Genomic DNA, 24,054 nt, shown 5'->3' with positions numbered 1-24,054 from the left:
TTTCCTTCTCCCAAAAGAGCATGATTTTTAAAGGCTTTCATGCCTCCGTTTGTTGTTCATAGTCCTATGACTTATTAAGTCCTCCCAAATACCACAGAAGTTTGTGTATACACAGCCCAATGCAGAAATTGGAAATACTTTTTTTGTGAAAAAACTTTGCATCTAAACTTTGCGCTTAGCTATGGTTTTCATTGAGTTTTGAACGCATAATTGAGGAGGCTGTCATGTAAATATGCATATCTTAATAAAAACAAATTAAAGAACAAATTGCACATGTTCAGAAAGTATCAAATCCAGTTGAAAGTGGACCAGCCCACTGTCTACACCAAGACCAGGGCTTTTCTCTATAGGGTGCACAGGGTATCCACTCACCAAGGGAGGTGATTCAAGTCCAGGAGAGTGGACTCTGTCTGGACTTTACAGAGGTAATCTCTTGAAGACTCATTGATGCAAAATTTTAAAAATCAAAATTAATGCAATGAAATTGATAAATAAATTAATTAATTAACATTGAGTGTCTTAGCTTTTTCAAATCAAAATCTAATATTGAGTCATCACCCACTTGGCATCCTCTTTGGAACCTACAGACTGTAATTAAATTTATTTCCTACCAAGGGGTGTGATGTTTATTTCTATGAAATATATTTAATTAATTAAGCTGTTTTATAGGTTAAATCATGAACTTCGAGGGTGGGTTCATAGACATGAAGTGGAAAGGACCAAGTCGAGAAGAATGACAAATAATCAACAGAAAACTCGTATTCTTCAGGTATGTTTTTGCTTTTCTTTGAAGAGTGATTGGCATGTTGTTGGAAGGCTTCTTCCAGCTGGGTTGCCCTTCTCTCTGGAAGATTAGGGAAGTTTAACTTTAGCTTTAGCTGCTTCTGATGCAGGTGCCACTACCACTGAAGCCCTCCTCCCAGATTTTATAGCACTAGTATAACCTCCTCATGCATGTTGCTGTTTCCTGATCTCTCCCTCAAATTTGTTTTCAAGACAGGGGTTTGTGTATTGACATCCGTATCAAATGTTTTGGGCACAAAAGTTATAAAAAATGATACCGTTTATCTCTTCTGTTCTTGGAGTTTTTAAAAAAGAGGGTATTGAAACATGGGGCAGCATGGAAGTATAGGGGATTTAAAATGTAGGCATGTATGGCTATAGGTTAATGACAGGTCTTACTTAGAACTTATTTAGTAGGGCTTCCAACTTGATGTTGTTTGCCACAAAAAACCATTCATAGTTATTCATTTATGAAATATTTACTACTACTTCTGAAGCGTGTACACTAGCAACTAGCATATTATAAAATCTCAACAAATGTTACCCATGGTAGTAATAATGAACAGGTACTATTCTAGACTGTGGGAAAACAGTAGTGAGTGTGATTAAGTTCCTACCTTCATGGGGCTGATATTTTAGTGGGATAATAAACAAGTAATAATAAACAATAAACAAGTAAATACAATAAAAAAACAAGTAACAAGTGAATCATTTTATAAATCCCAAAGTAGAGCTAAGTTTTCAAAAGAAATATAAAGCAGGGTGGAAGTTAGAGTTCAAGTTGAGAGATGAGTTGCTCCTTTGCTTCTTGCTTTGGTTGTTGAGGGAGAGAGAGGTTGGAAGATTAGGCCAAATGTTTTAGGGATCAGGCCTAGACTTTAGTCAATATTCAGTTGACTTAAGCTCTGTCACATTACCTAACCTACTGCAAGGGAGACTGAGAAAATGTAGTCTTCCTGTGGGCTCAGGAAGAAGGAAAGAATTTGGTAAGGACATAACATTTCTTCTACCACAGGCAGAAAATGAAGGAGCAATAATGCAAAGGTATGGGGGAAAATCTGGGGAAAGAGCTTCCAGACAAAGAGAAGAGCAAATGTAAAGACCCTCAAGTAGGAATAGTTTGCATAATTGAGGAACATCAAGAAGTTCTGTAAGGCTGAAATGCAGTAACTGAAGGAAGTGTGTTAGGAGATGAGATCAGAATGGCAATAGAGGCTAAATCATATCAAACCTTACAGGCTGTGATGAGAACTTGGATTTCATTCTTGGTATGAGGGGAAGCTATTAAAAGGTTGAGCGGAGGAGTGACTTGATCTGATTTATGTTTTTTAAAAAAATCACTCCAGCTGCTATATAAAGTAGACCATTGTAGAAGGCATGATTAAAAGTAGGGAGACCAGTTAAGAAGCCATTTCATTAGTCTAGGTGACAGACCATCGTAACCCATACTGGTGTACATGTGGAGATGGAGGAAAATATTTGGATGCCAACTATATTTTGAAGGTAGAGTTAATAGAAATTGATCATGTGAAATAAAAAGGAATCAATATCAGATGTGGTCTTTCTCTCCAAGCTGACTCTGCAAATAAACTTCGTCACACACACACACCACCACCACCATGTGGGACGTGACTCCCAGGGGTGTAAATCTCCCTGGCAATGTGGGACATGACTTCTGGGGATGAGCCTGGCCCTGGCATTGTGGGACTGAGAATGCGTTCTTGACCAAAAGTGGGAAGAGAAATGAAACAAAATAAAGTTTCAGTGGCTGAGAGATTTCAAATAGTGTTGAGAGGTCATTGTGGGGGTTACTCTTATGCAAACTTCAACCAGATATGGCAAATTGCCAAAGATGCCAAGCCCCAACCTACAGTATTCTTGAAATTCCTAAAGAATTCCCTGGGTTCTATCTAAGACTCTGTAAATATATCACTTAGTAATACATTCCCTATCCAACTGTACAAATTTATATTTGGGGTGATGGAAGAGTTTTGGTAATGGGTGGTGGTGATTGTGGCATAACATTGTAAACTTAATTAATAGTACTTATTTATTTATTTGAATGTGACTAAAAGGGGAAATTTAAGGTTGTATATAAGTTACTAGAATAAAAATGTAAAAAGAAAATACAAACAGTGAACCCTAATGTAAACCAATTATAGTAATTTTCTTTCATCAGTTGTAACAAATGTACCACCTTAATGCAAGGTGTTAATAATTATGGGGGGGTGTCATATGGGAACTCTATTTCTGCATGATTTTTCTGTAAACCTATGACTTCTCTGGAAAAAAAGGGACTATGGGCAAATATGCTAAAATTTCCAATCCAATCATAGCTATGCATGTTTGCTATATTATATTCAGTCCTAGTCTGTGTTTTCAAAAAATTTTAAAAAAAAGGAATCAATGATAATTCCTATCCTTAGCAACCGGATGAATGGTGATGCCATTTACTGAGATGAGGAAGCCTGGGGAAGGAGGAATTAGAGATAAGAATCAAATTTTAGACATGTTAAGTTTGATATGGCTATTAGACATTCAGTGGAGAAGTCAAGTGGGCAATATAGTTCTGGAGCTTAGGAGAGAGGTTGAGACTGGAAGTTTAATTTGAGATGATATCACTAGGGGGAAAGTAAAGAGAAAAAACAAGAGAGTGAGGAACTGAGCTCCGGACCACTCCAGCACTAAAGGCTAGGAGAGGAGAAAGATAGTGAGGTAGGAGAAAATGGAAGAGAGGAGCAGTGTCCCAAAATCCGAGTAAAGAAAGTTTTTCAAGAAGGAATTATTAAATAACTGTTAGACTAAGAGCAGTGAGGACTGAGAAATAACCACTGGATTTGATCATTGGAGCTTATTTGTGACTTGACAAAAGTGGTGTCATTTGAGTAGTAGTGACAAAAGCCTGACTGAAGTGAATTCAGTATGTAATAATAGTTGAGGAAGTAGACGAAATTATTTCATAGTGATTCCCATAGATGGTAGCAGAGAAATGGAGTAGCTACAGGGATTAAAGAATGTGTTTTGTTTTTTTTTGTTTTTTGGATGGGAAATATTTCACCAGGTTACATGTTTATATGCTAATGAAACACCTTGGATCTTTTATTATCTGGGGAATAATTTGAAGCAGTATGTAATATGTTCAAAAGTATACAAAATGATGTTGAGAAACATGGACTTTTGACCATTCAGGTGCTCTTTTCGTCTATAAAATAATGCGGGTTAGTCTAGAGCTTCACACTTTAGATGAGTTCTACGTTCTGATGTTCTGTGAATGTAGAGCTTCACACTTTAGATGAGTTCTACATTCTGATGTTCTGTGATTCTGTGATTTTCCAGTATGTGGCTCTTTGGGCCTCTCTGACACCTTTTGATCCTGTGAAATAAAAAGGAATCAATGTCAGATGTGGCCTTTCTCTCCAAACTGACTCTGCAAATAAACTCACTCACCCCCCGCTCTGGCAACTTCTAGAGGCTTCAGGAAATCACTGCAAATGCAGCAGGTATCTCAGAGTCCCAAAGCTACTAACTGGCATTGCAATGCTGAATCTAGTACTGTAAAAATTCAAGTCTGCCAAAGCCTACACATTAGATGCCCCCATGGTCAGAGGAAAAATGGACTTTGACTCCATTCTGCTTTACAAATCTGATGTGGGTGCATCTTATTGGCAGAACCTAAATTATATCCAGAATCTTGGTGGCAAAACAGTTTGGGAAATGTGGTTTCCAGGCTTCCAGCCCTTGCCCCACAGGGGAAGAGCATACAAAGAGACAGGAAGAGATCATCCCTACATAATCCCAGAAGGGAGTGATATGTTCAGCATGTATAATGGGCTTTATGAGAAGTTAAATTAAAATCCTGGGTCTAAATAAGGTTTTTGCTTTATCTTCTGATCCAATTTTTCATGCTGTTCTTTCCTGTTCATTGGATGAATGAATGGAGAGTGTACTGTGGAAGGGGTGCTTGGTGTTCTTTAATTTGAAAGAATTCTACAATGAAAATAATTTTGTTTTAGTTGCACAGCCTTTGCACATTTGGAAGAGATTTATAGTTTAATCTAAAGTCTTATCTTTTTCTCTGCTATTTTGGGTGCTTATCTTTCTGAAGGGAGTTTAGATAACGCTTAGGAATGTGGGAAGCTTTCCTTTAAATCAAGGGAATGCAGGAATGACTCTATATTTGTCAAAAGTAAAAGATGTTCTCAGTCAGTCAGAATCATTCTGCCCACGCTGTTGTCCATACCAAAGCATATAGGAATCTCTGATTCTCTTTCTTAGTATACAGTCTATAACTGCTCTGCTTTGTCTTCTTTCCTCATTTCAACCTTCTTTTTTCCTCAGTCACCTCTTTCAGATGCTAAAAGGACCCAAGAGTCTTATAAAGTATTCTGTAGATTTGGTGAATTGACATTGCTTTGAAATTTGTCATCTCTTAGCCTTATATCCTTGATTTGGCTCGTCCTATTTCATAATTACATCCTCTTCCTAGACTTTGAGTTTTTAGAAAGTTATAGGGGAAAATCAGTGACAATGTCATTCAAATTGAAGGCAAAATAAAGGCATTTTCAGACAAAAGCTGAGAGAATTTATCTTCAATGGACCCACACTATAGGAACTACTAAGAGAAGTTTTTAAAACTTTTTAAATAAGATGTTTTTAAGCTACGATACCAAGTAGAACCCTAGATTAGCAGGAAGGAAGAGCACTGGAATAGATAAATAGCTGGGTAAAAATAAAAGGCTTTTAAAAAGAAAAAGTATCTTTATTTTTATGTATGTGTATATTTAAATGTCTTTAAAAAGACTATTGTCTTTTTAAAGCAAATCCAATAATTTATTGTTGTATTATAGCTTATCTAGAAAGTAACCTATGAGATAATAGGAATGCAAAGAAGGGTAAATGAAATTATACTCTTACAAAGTTTCTATATTGTTCAAGTAGTATTTAAAGGTAGATTGTGATCAATCACAATTAAAAATCAGATCACTGTATAGTCTCTAGAGCAACTACTAAAAAATAACCAAGAAGTACAGTTGAAAAGCCAATATAAGAAATAAAAGTGGAATACTAAAGAATATGCAATTCAGTCAAAAGAAGGCAGGAAAAGAGGACAAAGAGAACAAATAGGATAAATAGAAAATATATACCAAGATGGTAGATTTAAACCCAATCATGTTAGCAATTAAATTTAATGGATTAAAAACATCAATTAAAAGGTACAGATTATCAAACTGGATTTTTTTTTAAAAAGCAAGACCCAACTGTAAGCTGTTTATAAGAAATGTCCTATCAATATAATGAGACAGGTAGAAAATAAAAGGATGAAAAAGTATGTGTACCATGCAACCATTAAGCATTAGAAAGCTAGTGTGGCTATATGTATCAGACAAGTAGATGTCCAGACAAAGGGTATTTAGAAGAGACAGAGGGAAATTTCATATTGATAGAAGGATCATTTAATCAAGAAGACATAAAAATTCTAAATATACAATCCCCTAATGACAAAACTTCAAAATACACAAAGCAAAAAGTGACAAAACTAAAGGAAAAAACAGACAAATCTACAATATAGAGATTTTAAACATCCCCCTCACTTCTATCTCTATGTCACATTTTGCCAATTTTCACCTTTTGCTAAATCCATATAGCTGAAAATATGAGATTATGGCCAAATTTCCACAAGTTTCTTTCTTAATTGGTATAACTCTTAGGTAAATGTTATATGCCATTTCTATTTGCCTAATGTCCCTGTAACGCAGCTTTCCTTAAAGCTTACCAACCCATTTCTGAGACTAGAGAAAGAAATCTGGCTTCTTTTAGACTTTTGCTACTTTCTAAGTAGCAGAAATCATTTATTAGTCACCAACTATTTAATCTGCTTATTCCAAACCTTATATTTACCAGCTAGCTATAATTTAATTTTGACATTATTTAATACTTACTTGATAAACATGTCAGTAAGTACAGTATTTTAATACTAGGTATATTTGTATTTTTATGGTCTTTTTTTCATTATTGTTTAAAAAACATTTATTGAAAACCCACAATATGCAAGACACCCATTATATTTTTATAAAATAAGACCCTTGTTACAGAGCCAGAAGTTGGAAGCCCTATATTCTTCCCTGCATATTGGTTCTGTCCACCAAACAAAATTGTTCCCTCTCCTTTTCTCCCTTAACTCTTTGTACTTGCTTCTGTTTTAGCATTTATCACACTGTATTATTTTCATATGTCTGTCTTCCCAAATTGTGAGCTTCTTGAGGATAGAGGCCAAATATTCAACTTTGTAGCCCCAGTGCCTGTCGTAGGTGGCACTATAAAATTTTGATTGCTGAAAGATGGATCATTAGGCACTACAATGAACAACTGTAGGAGTCTTATGATTAAACAGCTGATTAAGCCACTGTTTGACCAGGGTAATAGTAAGGGCACTTCCTTAGCACAATAATAATAATTGACAATATGTCCTTGATCTTTGATACCCTTGCAAAACTCTTTTGAAGATCGGCTTACAAAGCTGCAAGGGTATATAAGGAGGCGTAGTGCAAAGCAGATGCTATGTGGAAGACAAGTTTCCATGTAGTATATGTGGGCCACTAATGGTTCCAGATGAGACTGTTCTCTTGCCAAGAGTCATCAGTAAGATCTCTTAATGACAGCTTAGTCCATATGGGCTTTTATGCATGATCATCTTTGGGTTAACTCAGTAAACTCTAGGATATGGTTTCAGTATGGACCTTGCCTGTTTCTTATGAACTTTTCATTGATAATATTATTTTTTTAGAGAAACTTAAGTTGTTATATATCTAGTAATACTTGTATGGTTTGGTCATAAAACTTGCAGGGTTTGGATTAAGCTTTTGGGCTATTTCTTTAGACTTTTTGGAAATACTTTAAATGTTTAATCTCCATAAGACACATCTCTCAGCCCAGAATGTGACCAAAAGAGTTCTGATTTTTATGTTGATGTCTAGTTATGTGAACTAAATATGTCAACATATTCATGGAAAAAATACATGAATACTTTAGTGATAGACTGTTTAGTAATGGACTATAGATTGAGTCAGTTTTGGAGAATCTTCATATAATTTCATTATATGGCATAAAACATTTTTCCTTTTTTTTCCCTTTCAGGGTGCTCTGGAACAGGGCTCAAATTCTCAGCTGATGGCTGTCCAATACACAGAAACCACTAGTATCAGGTAAGGAAGTGTGGAAGCTCTTGGCTAAGGAATTTAAAATAGCTAGTATTTTAGTAAAGTTGATTCTCACTTCTCTTCCACCTATAGTTTATGCCCATCTGTGACTTAGATTAGTCCACATGATGTATATACTTCTGAGAAATTGGAGAAAGCCAAATAATTTCAAAAGATTATTTCTCCCAGATCCTCAAATACAAAATCCAAATGCTGCTCAGTTATAATTTTGCTGCAAATCTTAAATACACATCACTACTGTCCTTAATTTGCATCCATTTTGTGAGGCTAGGGATAGTGGATATTATTTGTGTGTGTGTGTGTGTGTGTGTGTGTGTGTGTGTGTGTGTGTGTTATTCTAGGTATCCTGCTGAGTGCTTTACATTTTATCTCTAAATCCATATAATAACTTGATCCATGATCCCTATTATGTATATTGAGAAACTGGGCAAGTAATTTATTTGTTACAAGTTTCAGAGTCATGGAGTCAATAATTGGTAGAGCCTGGATACAGACCCTAACTGTTTGACTTAATATGTATTTTTCACTGTATAATACTACAGGTTTTGAAAGATTCCAAAAGGAGTGCTGTACCTAGACAGGTTTAAATGTGTTTACCAAGACTTTGCTGACTAAAAGGAAAGATAATGTGGGAGGTAATTTAGTGTTATGGTAGCTTTAGAGTTGGCCAGAGTTCAAATCACAACTGCAACTTACTTGCTGTGCGTACCTGAGTAGGTTAACTTGGTTAAAGTTTCCTCATCTACAAATATGGGCTGCACAGTTGATATAATGATTAAATTAGATAATACATTTAAAGCATTTAGCATGGTACTCAGCACATACTAAGACTTCAAAGAATGGTAGTGATGATGATGTGATGATATTGAAAACAGTATCACTGAAATATAAGTTGCTTCATTTTCTGTCAGTAGCTCTACTACACATTTATAGTTCACTATTTAATATTAATTTAACATATATTTACTGAGAACCTACTGTGTGTGTGTCAGTGTTCCAGGCACTGAGACCTGTTTTCATTATTCTACCAACTGAGAATTCTTATTAAATGGCAGTGAGCACCATATCAATGATCATGAATGTTTAAAATGCTGAGATCTTGTATTATCCTGTAGAAATATATTAATTATGTATAATAACTAATAATTCTCTGTTAACTAGAGTATTTGGTTCAATTGCTATATGTGTATTTTTAAAATATGTCCATATTTTGATACATGATTATGCTGGCATATTATTTCTTCATTAGTTAAAAATATTTTAATGAATTATATTCAAAATATTATAAGCAGAAACAGCATAATGAGTAAATGGAATTATTTTAAAGGAAGTTCATGTGACTATAATTTTCTTTTAGGTCAATTTTTTTCTCCTCATAAATTAGGAAAAATAAATCCCAAGTTTGATTGAAACATAGAAATTTTTTCTTTGGAGAAAGCTAAAGGATTGCTTTAGCTGTTCTGGATGTTGGCTTATTGTATTAAACATTAAAAGACCCTGGAAATATTACTGAGCACTATATTAATACCACTTGAGTGTGTCTTTTGGGGTGCAGTGTTGTTTGAGGTGTTACAATTTTAGTTTTTAATTTTATCAAGGCAGTGACATGGTCCTTTTTATATCAGTGAAGTTCAATATCAAAGCAGCTGGTGAGTGACTCCTATGTAACAGGACCTGTGCTTGGCACTTTACATATATCACATCTCTGATCCCAGAAACAATCTTGCAAGGTTTATATGATTATCTTCATGTTATTGATGAGGAAATGGAGCTTGCTCATAGTGATTGATTTTTCTAAGAATACCCACTTTATTACCAAAAAAATTTAAATCAGGAAAATCTTTGCAGAAATCTCTCTTTTCTGATACTTTATTATTTCTACATGCTTTGCAATGCACTTGACCCTGTCTAGTACAATTTAAAGTCTCAATTCAGAAATGAGAATTTTGGTCTTAGTGAATTCGATCTTATTAATATTCTGATCTTGGGGTTTTTCAGAATGTAAAAGTTATTGCCAGATTGCTACTAATATTTTGGTTGAGAAAGATTCTTATAATTCAGACATTAATAGCTTTAGAATGGGGAGTGTTTTGATTTACATGAAATTCTTTAAGAATATGTTGCCTTTTTCTTACTTTAGCAGAAACTCGGGGAATGAGCTGCAAGTGTATTATGCTTCACCCAGAAGTTATCAAGACTTCTTTGAAGCTATCCGCAGAAGGGGTGACACATTTTATGTTGTGTCATTTAGAAGGGTAAGTTCATTTTTGAAAGAGCAAAACAAATATTTTTGAGTATTTGGTATGTATGAGACATTGGACTGAATACTCTGGACCATACAAAGATGTGAGAGATAAGAGGTAATAAAAAATAAGTTATATGACTGGAACAGTCTAAGTGCTGTCGTACATTCTTTACATAGAGCTGTTCAGCATTATGAATAAGAACATGGATTTTTTTTGGGTTTATTGAACAAGCATGCATTAAATACGGGATTCCAATACATTTTATTAAAACCTGGCATTGATGTGGTATATTTGTTACAGCTGATGAAAGCACATTTTTGTAATTGTACTATTACCTATAGAACATGGCTTAACTTAATGATTTTCATTCTTTGTCGTTCCTATAGCCATACTGTTCATTTATTACTAAAGGAAAAGTTAAAAAATTACAAATTTCCTATTTAGACTTTGTGGTGGTGTTCTCATTTGGTTATTGAGAAACAGACTTTCCAAATGTAGGTTTATGAATCATGAACTGATTAATGTATTAACTGTGGAATGTTTGGATCTATGTTCCTGAGACTCTCTATTCTTTCTCTCCCCTTCATCAAACATTTACTTGTGGCTGAAGAATATGCTAGATAATCAGTCAGCTTATGTAAAAGTGAATGTTGATACAAGCACTTTTGAATGTTAGGGTTCCTTAGCCTATATGGAAAAGATGCACAGCTATTTACTCCTACTTTTTCTATAAAATGAAAATATATTCCTCATAGAGTTACTATGTGAATATCTGTTAGAGTGGTATATATTAAACCGGGAACAGATGAATGTGTTAGAGTGGTTTGTATCCTAAGCCTTTTTTTTTTTAATTTTTAGAAGAATATAGAGAGTATATAGTTAGAAATAAGCATATACTAACAATAGAGTGAACAATTCATTCCCTGATTATTCTTCACTACTATTGCTGAAATTTTCAGTTAACTCGTTAATTCTTTTCCTGAGATAAAAATTTCTATCAGGTCAGGATTTCAGGGCTAGAGAACTTTGGCACTTGAAGACTAGAGAGGTCCAAATTTTCATATATTTTCAGTTATTCATCAAATATGTGACGAGATTTGCAATAATTTAGTGATGGCATTTCATTATGTCTGCCTTTTCACAAAATTCCCTGTGCTCACTTTATAATCTCAGACATGATTGACAGGTCTACACTGCAGCAGCCTCAGAGTTCATTTTCAGCACCAAGGGGGCAGCTGAGAAAAGGGTTTTGGCAAGATTCCAACTATGTTGGCTGATAAGAATTAAGTATTTCTTTAGCGTTATGCTTAAAGTGGGGAAAAGCACTGAACTTATAAAAACGAGATCCAAGAAGAACATGTTTGATGGATGTTAAAACATATGTATCAAAGTATATGTTATGGAAGTTACTACTGAAGAATGTTTTTAATACTCAAATAGCTGGAGAGTTTTTCTGAGATTCAGGATAATTTCTTCTTTATTTGATCATGTGTTGGAAGTAGCAGTTGTTAAGCCATGGATTGAAGTCATGGTTAGTGATATTTTTCAAGGAAAGAAAACAAATATTTGTTACAGAGAAAATAATCCTACCTTTAAAGGGATTGTATTTTTACAAAGGAAGATGAATGGTGTTATATAAGTTGCATTTTTTCCATTTGTAGAAGCTATTTCTCATTAGTTTGCTGTGAAAAGTACCATGGAAAATTATTGGGTTTTCCCCCCTCCTACAACTGGGACATTCTGGAAACTGCTAGAACTATCTCTCACATTCCATTTGGACTTTTTGTTTCCTAATTACTGATTTATCACATCTTGTATCATATTTTTATATCAAGAAAAAGTAAGGGTAGACCTGAACTTAATTAGATAATAGTTGTTAGATAACATTCTTTTTCATTTTTTCATTTTTGTTATTGTTGTTTTGTTTTGTTTTTACAGTAGGGAAAAGGAAGTTAATTTTTATTATGATGGCTACAAACTCTGTCATGGGATAGGAATTTAGTTCTTAAATACCTGGATTGTTCTTTTGTTCCTTTTGCTCTTACTAAAATAAAAATGAAGGAGATGTAATGAATTACCTCATGCTTGTTCTTCTCTTCCTTCTTTCGACATAAAATATTCTCCCAACAGTTTCATCAAAAGATAGGTGGTATCATTTCTTGTGCAGAAAGATGTAGATTTTTTCTACCCCAGTTAGAGCCTTAATTTCACTGACAGAAAGAAATCATTGTAAAAAAATGGACACTGTTTTTTGCACTGGAAAATCAGAAATAGATTCTGAAGCCCCAGGTTTCTCCTAAGCATAAGCCAGACATTTATAATGGAGCCAATATGCAAGTTATATAGTTTTATTTTATAACTGGAATTGTATTTAACAAAATAATTAAATGTCTAAAAAGGTGGTAGTCACTTACTCTTTAATATGCCATTGTTTAATGTTTCAATTGTCTTTCAGATTTATACTCCTTTATATCCCACACTCCTGCAACCATTAATCTCATTAAAGTTGAACTGCTGAAGTTATTTTCTCCGTAAAGCAGGTTCACTCTTGGATAACTACCGAGTTCCTGTTGTACAGATCAGCAAGAAAAAAATGCTTGTGAACTCAATGATTCTGTTCTTTTGACTTTCCTTTAAGAGTTTTTACCTCTAGCACTGTAACCTACTTTACTCTTTGTTTAGTTCCAGGTGTTTATAAAATTTTTCTATAAATATTTTGCCTTTTTCTCCTCTGCTTGACTACTTCTGGTGTGATTTGGAGGGTGGGAAGTGGGGAGAAACTTTTCCTCAAAGTTCCAAGTCACTTTGAGTGTTGTATAACTGATGCATTAATTTAAAAATGAGTTTAATGTTTATTTTTTTTTCTTTATGCTTTCATGTGATAACCTATTTAGGGAGGGAGAGGTGGATTAAAGAATATAATGAAATTAATTAAAGTGCATGGGACAAAAACAAATGCTCAGGAAAGCTCAATTAAAGTTCAGTAAGAAAATGATTCCAAGGGGAGAGAAAAGATAACATTGAGAAGAAAGGTGGGAAAATGATATTTACTTTATCTATAACTCCAATAAACATTGAGATACTATTCTTAGATGCTGCTCTCTCATCTGCTTATATCTAGTGAAAGGAATTTTTTTATTTCCTGGGCAGTTTCCCATTAAGAACGGTTCTCTTTGATTCAGATGGCTATGAATGTTAGTTTGCCATATCATCTTTACTCTTATTTGATATTTCTTTTTCAAATGAGATGGATGTCTACTTTTGGAAAACTGTTTCTTTTCTATTTTCTTTTTTTGGTACCTGTCCCTCAAATCAAAAGTAGACATCTAAAAGTGTGTTTTCATCTGTTTCAAATACATATATAATGTAACATGAGAACCTGAGCTCTCTTTCTCTCTCTCTGAGTACCTAATATATTCTAAATATAGTACCATATTGGTATTTCATTCCTTATGGATGTCTTAGAAAAAAATATATTAGCAGAATCACTTATGTGACATGGACTGTAGGGAAGAGGTTGTATTAGTCAGGGTTCTCTAGGGCAACTGAACCAATAGGAGTTATCTGAAATATGAGATTTTATAAAAGTGTCTCACACAACGGTGGAGATGTGTGAGTTCAAATTCTGTAGGGCAGGCCACGAGCTGACAACTCCGATGAAGGTCTTTGATGAACATCCCGGGATAAGAGTTCTCTCTGTTCCCTTGAAACTCTTCAGCTGATTGGGTTACATGCAACTGATTGGATTCTCTCATTGCAAAAGACACTCCCTTAGTTGATCGTAGATGTAATCAGCCACAGATGCAATCAGCTGACTGATAATTTAATAAAAGCCTTCTGGTTTGTTAACCAGCCATGCAGTAAAAGGCCAGTGCTTTGCTTGACCAGACAGCTGCGTGCTGTCATCTGGCAAGTTGACACCTGAACCTAACCATCACAGAGGCCTTACCCAATAACCTTAAATAATAGGTATTTAATGTACGGTATGGGGAATTGAGGAAGCAAAGGAAACTGACTCAGCAAGTAAACAGTCCCTCTGTGTTTGTGTTTCATTACCTGGAATGTACAGTAGTCATTGTGGAAAATTGTAACAGTGGCTCATTATCATTCCTGATTCAATAGCAGTTACAGTGGTTCCATTGTAGTCCTTTTCACAGAAGGAGGATCTGGTTGGCTAGTCACCATTCCTTATGTAGAATTGCTATGGCAGTGTTGGCTCATGATCATGGTCCATTCATTTGTGACCAGGAAAATGGGATTGGTTTCATTAAATGCATTTTCTGGCTTTGTAAGCCAGCAACTTTTTACAGAAAGAACAAATCCTCCCTTGTATTGATGATTAATTGTTTGATCTAAAAGTCTCATCCACATTGTAGGCCTCCTAAAGGCAGGAAGTGTCACATACTTTTTAATACCACCTGTGATACTCAGCACAATGCCAGCTACTCAATGCTTCTTGAACAGAATAATTTTAGGTATGGTTCATTAAGAGAAGTTACAAGTGATGGAATTTCATTGTTCTTCATAATTATTTAAAGGAAACTTTTACATCTGTTCTGCTTGAGGGAATTTGAATCTATTTTATTGATTCAAGAAGTAACATAAACAGGGCTGAATTCCACCGAGATAGTTTAGTTAGACCTCTTTGTCTAACCTCTTTTTGTACATTTATGGTTGCACTAGCTAGAGATGCATCAGCTTTATTTCTTGTCTCTGAATCTAAATTCTAGAGTTTCAGAAATTATTGGGTGAAATATTTAGCAGTTTTCTATTTCATTAGATGGAACTCAGCGATACTTGCATTCCCATTCTTTAATATTTGGCAGAAAAAGTTTGAGTTGGCTTTTTGTTAGACCTCACTGCTTTCTTTTTTTGGGAAGGGTGTAAGTAGTATCCTTGGCATTTCTGTCACATGGCAATGTACATGGCAGTGTCTCCTGGCTTCTCCTTCCTCTGTGGGATTCCATTGACTTCTAGCTTTTGGCTGCTCCATTATGCTTTCTTTCTTTCTGTAGCTTTCCCTATTAGGCCTTTAGAGATAGCATTAAGATCCGTAGTGATTCAGTTGGTTCATACCTTAACTGAAGGTCCTATTTACAAGGATTCATACCCCCAGGAATGGATTAAGTTTAAGAACATATTTTCTGGGGTAAATAGCTCCAAGCCATCATAACATCTAAAGTACATTACAGAAAATGGAGCATAGTTTCTGAGTATTTGTTTAACACAGGTTTATCTAATGTTTAACATCAATAACATTCTCTTTATATATCCATTTTCTGTTTCATTTCATATATACAAATACTAGCAACTTTTATGTATACTACGCTTATGGTTTACAAACCTCTTTCACATACATGATCTCATTAGTTCCTTATATATAATAAAGTAAATATTCTTGGTCCTATTTTATGGATGAAAAAACTGCGACAAAGAGAGGTTAAGTGGCTTGTCTAAGTGGACACAAAAGTAGTAAGCAATAGAACTAAGGCAGTAATTGAGATATTTTAATTTGATACAATGATTTTTTCTTTGTATTCTGGTGTTTCTTTTGGATATATTGCAATAAATGGCAAAATTACTGTAGCCAGGTTTCTTTGACAGATCTGCTGGACAGTTTTATTGGAGTTATTTCATAACAATTAAAAATTTTTCTGTTCGTTAATTATCTGATTGTAAATCAAGCAATTTATTAGGTTACACTTTAATAATACTATAGAATATCCTAATGGCCTGAAAGATTATTGTATATTTCAAACCAGTGAATAGATTAAATGGCTTTGACAGTTCTGGTTTCTTTTTAAACTGTATCTGAAATTCCCAACATGTTGGAAAAACTATATATTTGCCATGTCTTAAAAAAGAAGTAGTTTAGCCAAAATAGATGCTATTTTAATCATTGGTGCTCTAGAATTTCTCTTAGAGAAGAGTGTTTTCATGTAAATGAATTTTATTATGGATTCTGTATGAGGCACATCAGATCCTTGAGATCAGAAGATTTTGATCTTAAACCCCTTGTTAAATATCAGTTACTGTTTTACCTAACAGTGATAACTCTCAAAGTATGATTCAACCAGTAGTTAGAGAGCAAATTTCAAAGAATGACATGGGTCACAGTTCTACAACTTCAGCTATTTCCGTTATTGTAAAATATATCATACATATAAAAAGGTGTTAACTTTTGATTACAGCTCAACAAGCAGTTATACGGGTAATTTCAAAAATTGTTATGGGTTACAGTTTCACTGTCTCAGTTCTTTCCCCATTATGCAATATAAAGTATATACAGAAAGGTGAAGGCTTTCGAAGCACAATTCAATGAGTAGTTATAGAGCAAATTTCAAAGGATGTTATAGGTTACAGATCCACCAAGTCATTTACCTCCTTCCAGCTACTCCAACACCCCAGCATCTAAAAAAAATGCATACATTTATATAAAGTTTCACTATTCATAGACCTTTGTTAAATCTAATCTTGTTTGTTGCTAATACTTCCTCTCAATCTCTTTCTCCATTTTCAGGGATGGAATACACTTTTGAGTTTTGTAAAACAACTATAACAAAACAAAAAATGCCATCTTACAGGGTGTGCCTATAAATTCACTTGATTTTTTTAATAGCTGGTGGTTTTGTTATTTATTAATTAACCACTTTTATAGTGCTTACAATTTACCAATCTTCAATCCTTATAATGTTGGTAGGTACAAATATTGTCCTCATTTACACATGGGGAACCTGAGACACAGAGAGGTTAACTAATTTTTCCAAGGTGACACTGTTTGGAAGTGGCAATGTCAGAATTTAACCTGGGTAGTCTGGCTTCAGATTATTCCTAATCACTTCACTATGTTGCCTTTCTAAAACTTTTGTATCCAAATGTCATGTATTTCAAAGTAGTCAACTTGGAATTTAATTCCATTGATCTCTCTGTTCAAAATGTATTTTGAATTGCCCAGATTCATTTTTCAAAGAGAACTAATCAGGGACAAAGTCCTATGGAAAACTAAGCCACATGCTACTTAAAGCAATAGTGGGGGAGGAACAGAGCCAAAAGGGAAACAGAAGAAATTATTAGAGTTATAGAAGGAGAATCAAATAGTAGTACAGATGAAGGGCAAAAGCAAGGCTTGTTTACTTTATTTTAAAACATGGATGTTAAGGAAGAAGCGTTCAAAAAGGAGGTGGTCAGCAGTATCAGATGTTACAGAGCTCGCTGAGAATGAGAAATGAGGAAAAATCCCTTTGGCTTAAATATGTGTAGAAGTCATTGAAGTCTTTGGTGACTTGAGGTTACAGGTATGGTAGAGTAATCAGAACAGAATCCAGACTAGAGGCATTTAGGAGAGTGTGTGAAGGAAAGGAAGCAGTAGAATTTGGTATGTTTGGCATTGAAGGGAAGGGGAGATAGCCTGGATATACTGCAGTATATGAGTAGAATACACGTTTTATTCTTGACATGCGTTTTAAAGGAAAATAAACAAGTTGATGTTTGTTCCTCATTTGTATTAATGTTTTTTGTTTAAAGTAAAGCATGGAGCAGTGATGCTTGTTCTTCATCTGTATTAATGTTTTTCTGTTTAAAGCAAAGCAAAGCATGAATAAGTTGTCTTTGCAGTAGGACTACAAAGAAAACTAAAAAAGTATAGATTTAAAACCAGATTTTAAAAAAATAAAATCATATTTAGTTTTCCTTTAGACATGAAAAGTCTTCTAAATCTTAAATAAGAAGCTGGTTTTTAATAATGGTAAAGGACTTTTAAAATATAAAAGTTGAAAGAACTATTTCTGAATTTTTAAAAAAGCAGTTTTATTGAGATGCAGTCACATACCATACTATCCATCCAATGTGTACAATTAATGGCTTTTAGTATAATCGCAGACTTGTGCATTCATCACAATTTTAGAACATTTTCGTTACTCCTAAAAGAAAAACTCCATACCACTTCACAGTCACCTCTCAATCCCTCTATCCCTCCCCAGCCCTACGTAACCACTAATCTAATTCTGTCTCTATAGATTTATTTATATTTACATTTTATATAAATGTAGTCATACAGTATGCAGTTATGTTGTGTCTGGTTTCATTCACTTAGCATAATGTTTTTTATAAATTACTGATATTATTTTTAGAGAGTTGTAGGTTTACAGAAAAGTATAAAAAATTTGACATTTCCATATATTCCCCTATTATTGACACTTTGCATTAGTGTGGTGCCTTTGTTACAATTGCCAAAAGAATATTAAAATATTATTGTTAACTATAGTCCATAGTTTAGGTGTATTTTTTCCCATATACCACTGTATTATTAACACCTTGTAATACTGTCATACATTTGTTATAATTCATGAAAGAACATTTTTATATTTGTACTATTAGCCACAGTCCATCATCTATAACAGGTAATAGGACATTTCTGATTTAATTTTTACGTAGATGGTCTTGGAGTTTTTCCTCATTTGAAAGTCGGAAAACTAGCAAAGTAGCCTGTTAAATCATTTTACATCTAAATAAAATCTGGTACAAGCTTTTTGATGATGTCACAGAACTTAATTATGGAGGAAGTAATTATTATAATTTGGAAAAGCTGATGATTTATGATTTGAGTCAGGATTAAGGTCTGAAACATCCATGCCATTCCTGAATCCCTTCTCCCTTACTCCATATGCAGTTGTTTTTTTCATTTTGGACTCCAGTTTGTTTCATGTTTGGCATCATTAGCAAATCTGAACACTGACATTTAGTTGCTTTTTTTCCTGAAAAATCTTAAAGCTGATAATTGTGTGGTATTTATTTCAAGGCATTGCTATTTATCTACTATAAAGAGCATGTTCTGGGTAGGTGTTGAGGAGTTTTCCAATTCATAGCATGGAGATCATGCTGGAAGCCTATAGGATGGATGATTTGGCTGAGACTAGATTTACCATGAGACAGTGATGGACTTGATAAAAATACTCAAGAAGCTGGTCTATCATAAATTCTCTATCACATTATGGTGGTGCTATATACTAATTTAGAATATGGCATCAAATTGATGGATACAGTATCCAGTTTGTTCATTCATTTGTTCATTCATTCATTCATTCAGTATTTATTGAATCCCTGGCTGTATGCCTGACACTATGTTGGGTACTAGGCATAGAGTGATGACTAAGACAGAGATGGCTCTTGCCCTCAGGGTGCTTAATTGCATAATTATTTAGTTATATATACACTATACTCAGTAGTATACTCTCAGCTAACAATAAGAATAAATCTGCCTTCAGAGGGGAGTATCACATGTTTACTTTGAAGTTCCATAAAGAGACTGGTTGAATTCTCCCTCTAAAATATGCTTAATTAGCAGCTTTTGAATATCTCATCTGGCGGAGAGATAAGCAGTGTGAACTAAAGAGAATGATATATTTCAAAAAATAATTTCTCTTTGACTTGGAATTAAGAAAATCCATCTCAGAGCTATGCATTTATCTGATCAGATAGTTATCCACTCATCATCTATATGTTTGACTCTGACATGTAGGGCTCCTATTTTACCAAAGGCCCAAGACCCAACCGAGTGATAAGAGAGGGAAGATATTTAGATTGGTGTAGATCAGTGGTTTTGTTACCAAACAAAGGCTTGCTGCCTGATGCGCACAGAAATCAAGGCTGTGACACCAGGATTTCAAGAAAAGAGTTTTGTTACATGGCATCCAAATAAGGAGACAGGAGAAAAGAAAAGCTCAAATCTGTCTAAAGAGTTTAGGGTTTTCTATGGGATTTAACCATAAAACACTAAGCAGTGTTATAAATCACTCAATTAAATGGAAATAAGCTGAAGTACTATTACAGTGGCTAGTATAAGCTAAAATAACAGCTACAACTACAAGTAAAGACATGGAAATAAGCTAAAGTAACCTTAACAAAATCAAGTATAAATCACTCAGTTACAATAACACAGCAACTACAGTATCATGTAAAGGAATGAATATAAGCTAAAGTAACAACTACAAATACAAGAAAAGAAATGGAAATGAACTAAAGTAACCATTACAATGCTATAAATATAACTGCTAGAGTCAGTGGTTACAATTTTCAAACTTTCTGGTTTCAGAATTCCTTTATAGAAACATTAGTGAGAAAAGTGGCTTGATTTATACATTTTTGCAAATCTCCTTAATGTCTGGCTTAATAGAAGCAAAAGCTGGATTCTCATATCTGCTTCTATATTAATCTGTTACTTAGTTGAAATATATGAAGAAAATTTGGCCTCTCGCAGATATGTAGTTGGCTAAGGAAGGAATATTTTAACAGCCTTTTCAGATAATTGTGGATATTCTTCTTTGATGCTACACCAAAATTCAACAAGAAGTAGTTTATTAAAGGTTAGTTGTATTGTAGAAGCTGTATCAATGCCCTTTTTGTACTCTGATACATAAACATTCATCAGTTTATCTTGCACCTAAATTGATCTTTTACCTGTACATTATTTTGTAAGAACATGTATTATTTAGAAAATATTGGTTCATTGGGTTATGTATATCTTCCAAAAATTGAGACATTTCCATATAGAATATTTTAAAAATCAGTCTTTAATATCACCACAAATTTTGTTGGAAAAGACTTTAAATATTGTAATGCTGTTATGCTCATGGTAGTCAAAAATATTGTCAGTTGTTTTCCTTGAAGTGACAGGCTGAATTCATTTTTGAGAAAACATCTATCGAATGCTACAGACTAAATAACTATAGTTTGTCCGTCATTCTTTCAATTAAAACTGATGTTTCATGAAAAAAAGTAGCTAGTACAGCTCACAACTCAAACAATTACACAACTGATTTTCCTCTATACAGCTCTCATACTTCAGTGTGCCGCAGAAGTGCTTTATGTGTGTTTCCCGTTTTGTCACACAGAATACTAAAAAGAAATCTACTCAAGGATTAAGATTTAAAAAAATTAATCATTTTTATTGTTTTGTCAAGGACATTCTTAAATTAAACTGCCTTTGTGTGTGTGTGTGTGTGTCTGTGTGTGTGAAAATGGGACAATGAAGAATACAGTGAACTCAAATATAGTCTGGCACCATGAAGGCACCAGCATTTGCTTTTGTACCATCATAAATAACAACACAGTTGTTCCAGGATAAATGATGAGATTCAAAAATGTTATTCAGCACTGAATATTTCATCCCACTTGTTGCCAAGCATTTCTATAGAAGACTGTTGTTGCTGATTGATTGATGCTGATACCAGATGAATACAAGCAAAACATCAAGCCTCTAGATTCTTCTGTTTGTAAAACAAAAGTACAAGTCTTCATATTTGCAGCTAAATCTTTAATTTGATGAGTTACTATAGGTTGGAAAGTAGCAGTGCCATGATTTACTGACTTTTTATCCAGCAGGCATTGAGTAAGTTCAGCTCTCCAAGATTTTATTAGTGTCTCGTCTATTGTATGCGCTTCTTCAGCCAATGCATTATGATTACTTCCCTGGTAGGTGCTTCAGTAGCCTACTCATTTCTGTTTTGGAAAGCTGTAACACATTTTGACTTTAAAAGAATTCACCATGTCTGTGTGAAATATTCAATTCCTTTTTTTTCCTCTGAAAAATCCTGAACATTTTTAATTGCGTAAAACACTTTTTTTTTTATCACAGAAGTAATACATGTTTACCATACATAAATGGGAAAATACAGAAAGGAATAAAGAAAGTTTGTGGTAATCCAGTTATCTAAAGTTAAACATTATCACTATTTTGGTATTTTGTTTTGTTTTCTATGAATACACTTTTGGATTTTACAAAACTGGGATCACATATATGACAAAATTTTGTAACCTGGTTGTTATCACTTAACATTCTTTTCTAAGCAATTCTCACATCCTTAAACACTCTTTGAAAATAATATACTTTTTATTTTTAATTTTTTTTTAATTATGCACTTTAACAAATATACCTAACAGTGATAACTTCAAAGTATGATTCAACCTGTAGTTAGCAAATTTCAAAGAATGTCATGGGTCACAGTTCCACAACTTCAGCTGTTTCTATTATTGTAAAATATATCATACATATAAAAAGGTATTAACTTTTGATGTACAGTTTCAAAAATTGTTATGGCTTACAGTTCCACTGTCTCAGTTCTTTCCCCATTATGCAATATAAGGTATATACAGAAAGGTGAAGATTTTCAAAGCACAATTCAACCAGTAGCTGTAGAGCAAATTTCAAAGGATGTTATAGATTATAGTTCCACCATGTCATTTACCTCCTTGCAGCTATTCCAACACCCCAGCATCTAAAAAATATACGTATACTTGTATGAAGTTTCACTATTCATAGACCTTTGTTAAATCTTATCTTGTTTTTTTGCTACCCCTTCCTCTCACTTAATCTCTGTCTCCATCTTCAGGAATGGAATACACTTTTGGAATACATCTTCAGTTCCTTTTCCTTTAAACTCGACATGATTGATCTCGAATGACATCACAATTTAACTGGCACCAAAACAGTATCTGAAATGTTTTTTTTAAAATGCAATTTTATTGAGGTATATTCACATACCATACAGTCATCCAAAGTATACGATCAGTTGATCACAGTATCATCATATCGTTGTGCACTTATCACCACAATTTTTGAACATTTTCATTACTCCAAAAAATAAAAATAAAAATAAGAATAAAAATAAAAGTAAAAAAGAACACCCAAAATATCTCATACCCCACATCCTCCCTATTATTCATTTACTTTTTGTCCTCATTTTTCTATTCGTCTGTCTATACACTTGATAAAGGGGGTAGGAGCCACGAGGTTTTCAAAATCACATGGTCACACTGTGTAAGCTATATAGTTACATGATCTTCTTCAAGAATCAAGAGTACTGGATTGCAGTTCAACAGTTTCAGGTATTTCCTTCTAGCTATTCTAGTACACTAAAAACTAAAAAGGGATATCTATATAATGCATAAGAATAACCTCCAGAATGACCACTTGACTCCATTTTAAATCTCTCAGCCACTGAAACTTTATTTTGTTTCATTTCTCTTCCCCCTTTCGGTCCAGAAGTCTTTCTCAGTCCTACAATGCTGGGTCCAGGCTCATCCCTGGCAGTCATATCCCACCTTGCCAGGGAGATTTATACCCCTGGGAGTCATGTCCCCTGGCAGTGAGTTTACTTGCAGAGTTGGCTTAGAGAGGCCACATCTGAGCAACAAAAGAGGTTCTTTGGAGGTGACTCTTAGGTACAATTATAAATAGGCTTAGCCTCTCCTTCGCAATAACAAGCTTCATAAGGGCAAGCCCCAAGATCAAGGGTTCAGCCTACTAAACAGGTTGTCCCCAATGCTTGCAAGAATATCAGGAATTCCCCAGGTGGGGGAGTTTAATATTACCACATTTTTCCCCAGTCCCTCAAGGCAGCTTTGTAAATACTTTTTATTCTTGCCCAAATTACTCTGGGATGTATCGGGGCTTCACGCTAACCTGTAAAACCAATCAGATCTCACACTCCCTATTCAAGGTTCCATGTAATTATGGTGTTTGAATAAACTGACCATACAAGTTAAATTATACAGTGTGCTACAGAAAATATGAATTTTGCACCAAATAAACATCTCTTCCTTTTGATCTCACATAGAAATTGACATTTTAAAACATAGTCAATATCGTCCTTTACCCTTTAGTCTGATTTACCTTATTCCCAACCAAGTCCATTTTGTTCATATCTCTAATTGAAGTCTGATTTCTTTTTCAGCTTTTCTAGCAGTTGCTGTATGGGGTAATACAGACATTCATAGCTGCTGAACTCTGGCTCTGAGTCTCAGGTGTCCTA

General features: G+C 34.2%; 1 protein-coding gene across 1 annotated transcript in view; it reads left to right on the top strand.

Annotated features, from left to right (window-relative positions):
• The window catches only part of ATF6 (activating transcription factor 6), a 311,275-nt gene that overhangs the window by 144,968 nt on the left and 142,253 nt on the right, over positions 1-24,054 (top strand). Inside the window, 3 exon segments of the mRNA XM_037807081.1 lie at positions 670-769; positions 7,918-7,985; positions 10,141-10,255. Coding sequence (XP_037663009.1) covers positions 670-769; positions 7,918-7,985; positions 10,141-10,255 — 283 coding nt within the window.

The sequence above is a fragment of the Choloepus didactylus genome, chromosome 2 (assembly GCF_015220235.1).
Source record: "Choloepus didactylus isolate mChoDid1 chromosome 2, mChoDid1.pri, whole genome shotgun sequence".
In the NCBI taxonomy this organism is placed as follows: domain Eukaryota; kingdom Metazoa; phylum Chordata; class Mammalia; order Pilosa; family Megalonychidae; genus Choloepus; species Choloepus didactylus.
This window is presented reverse-complemented; position numbering and strand designations above follow the sequence as displayed.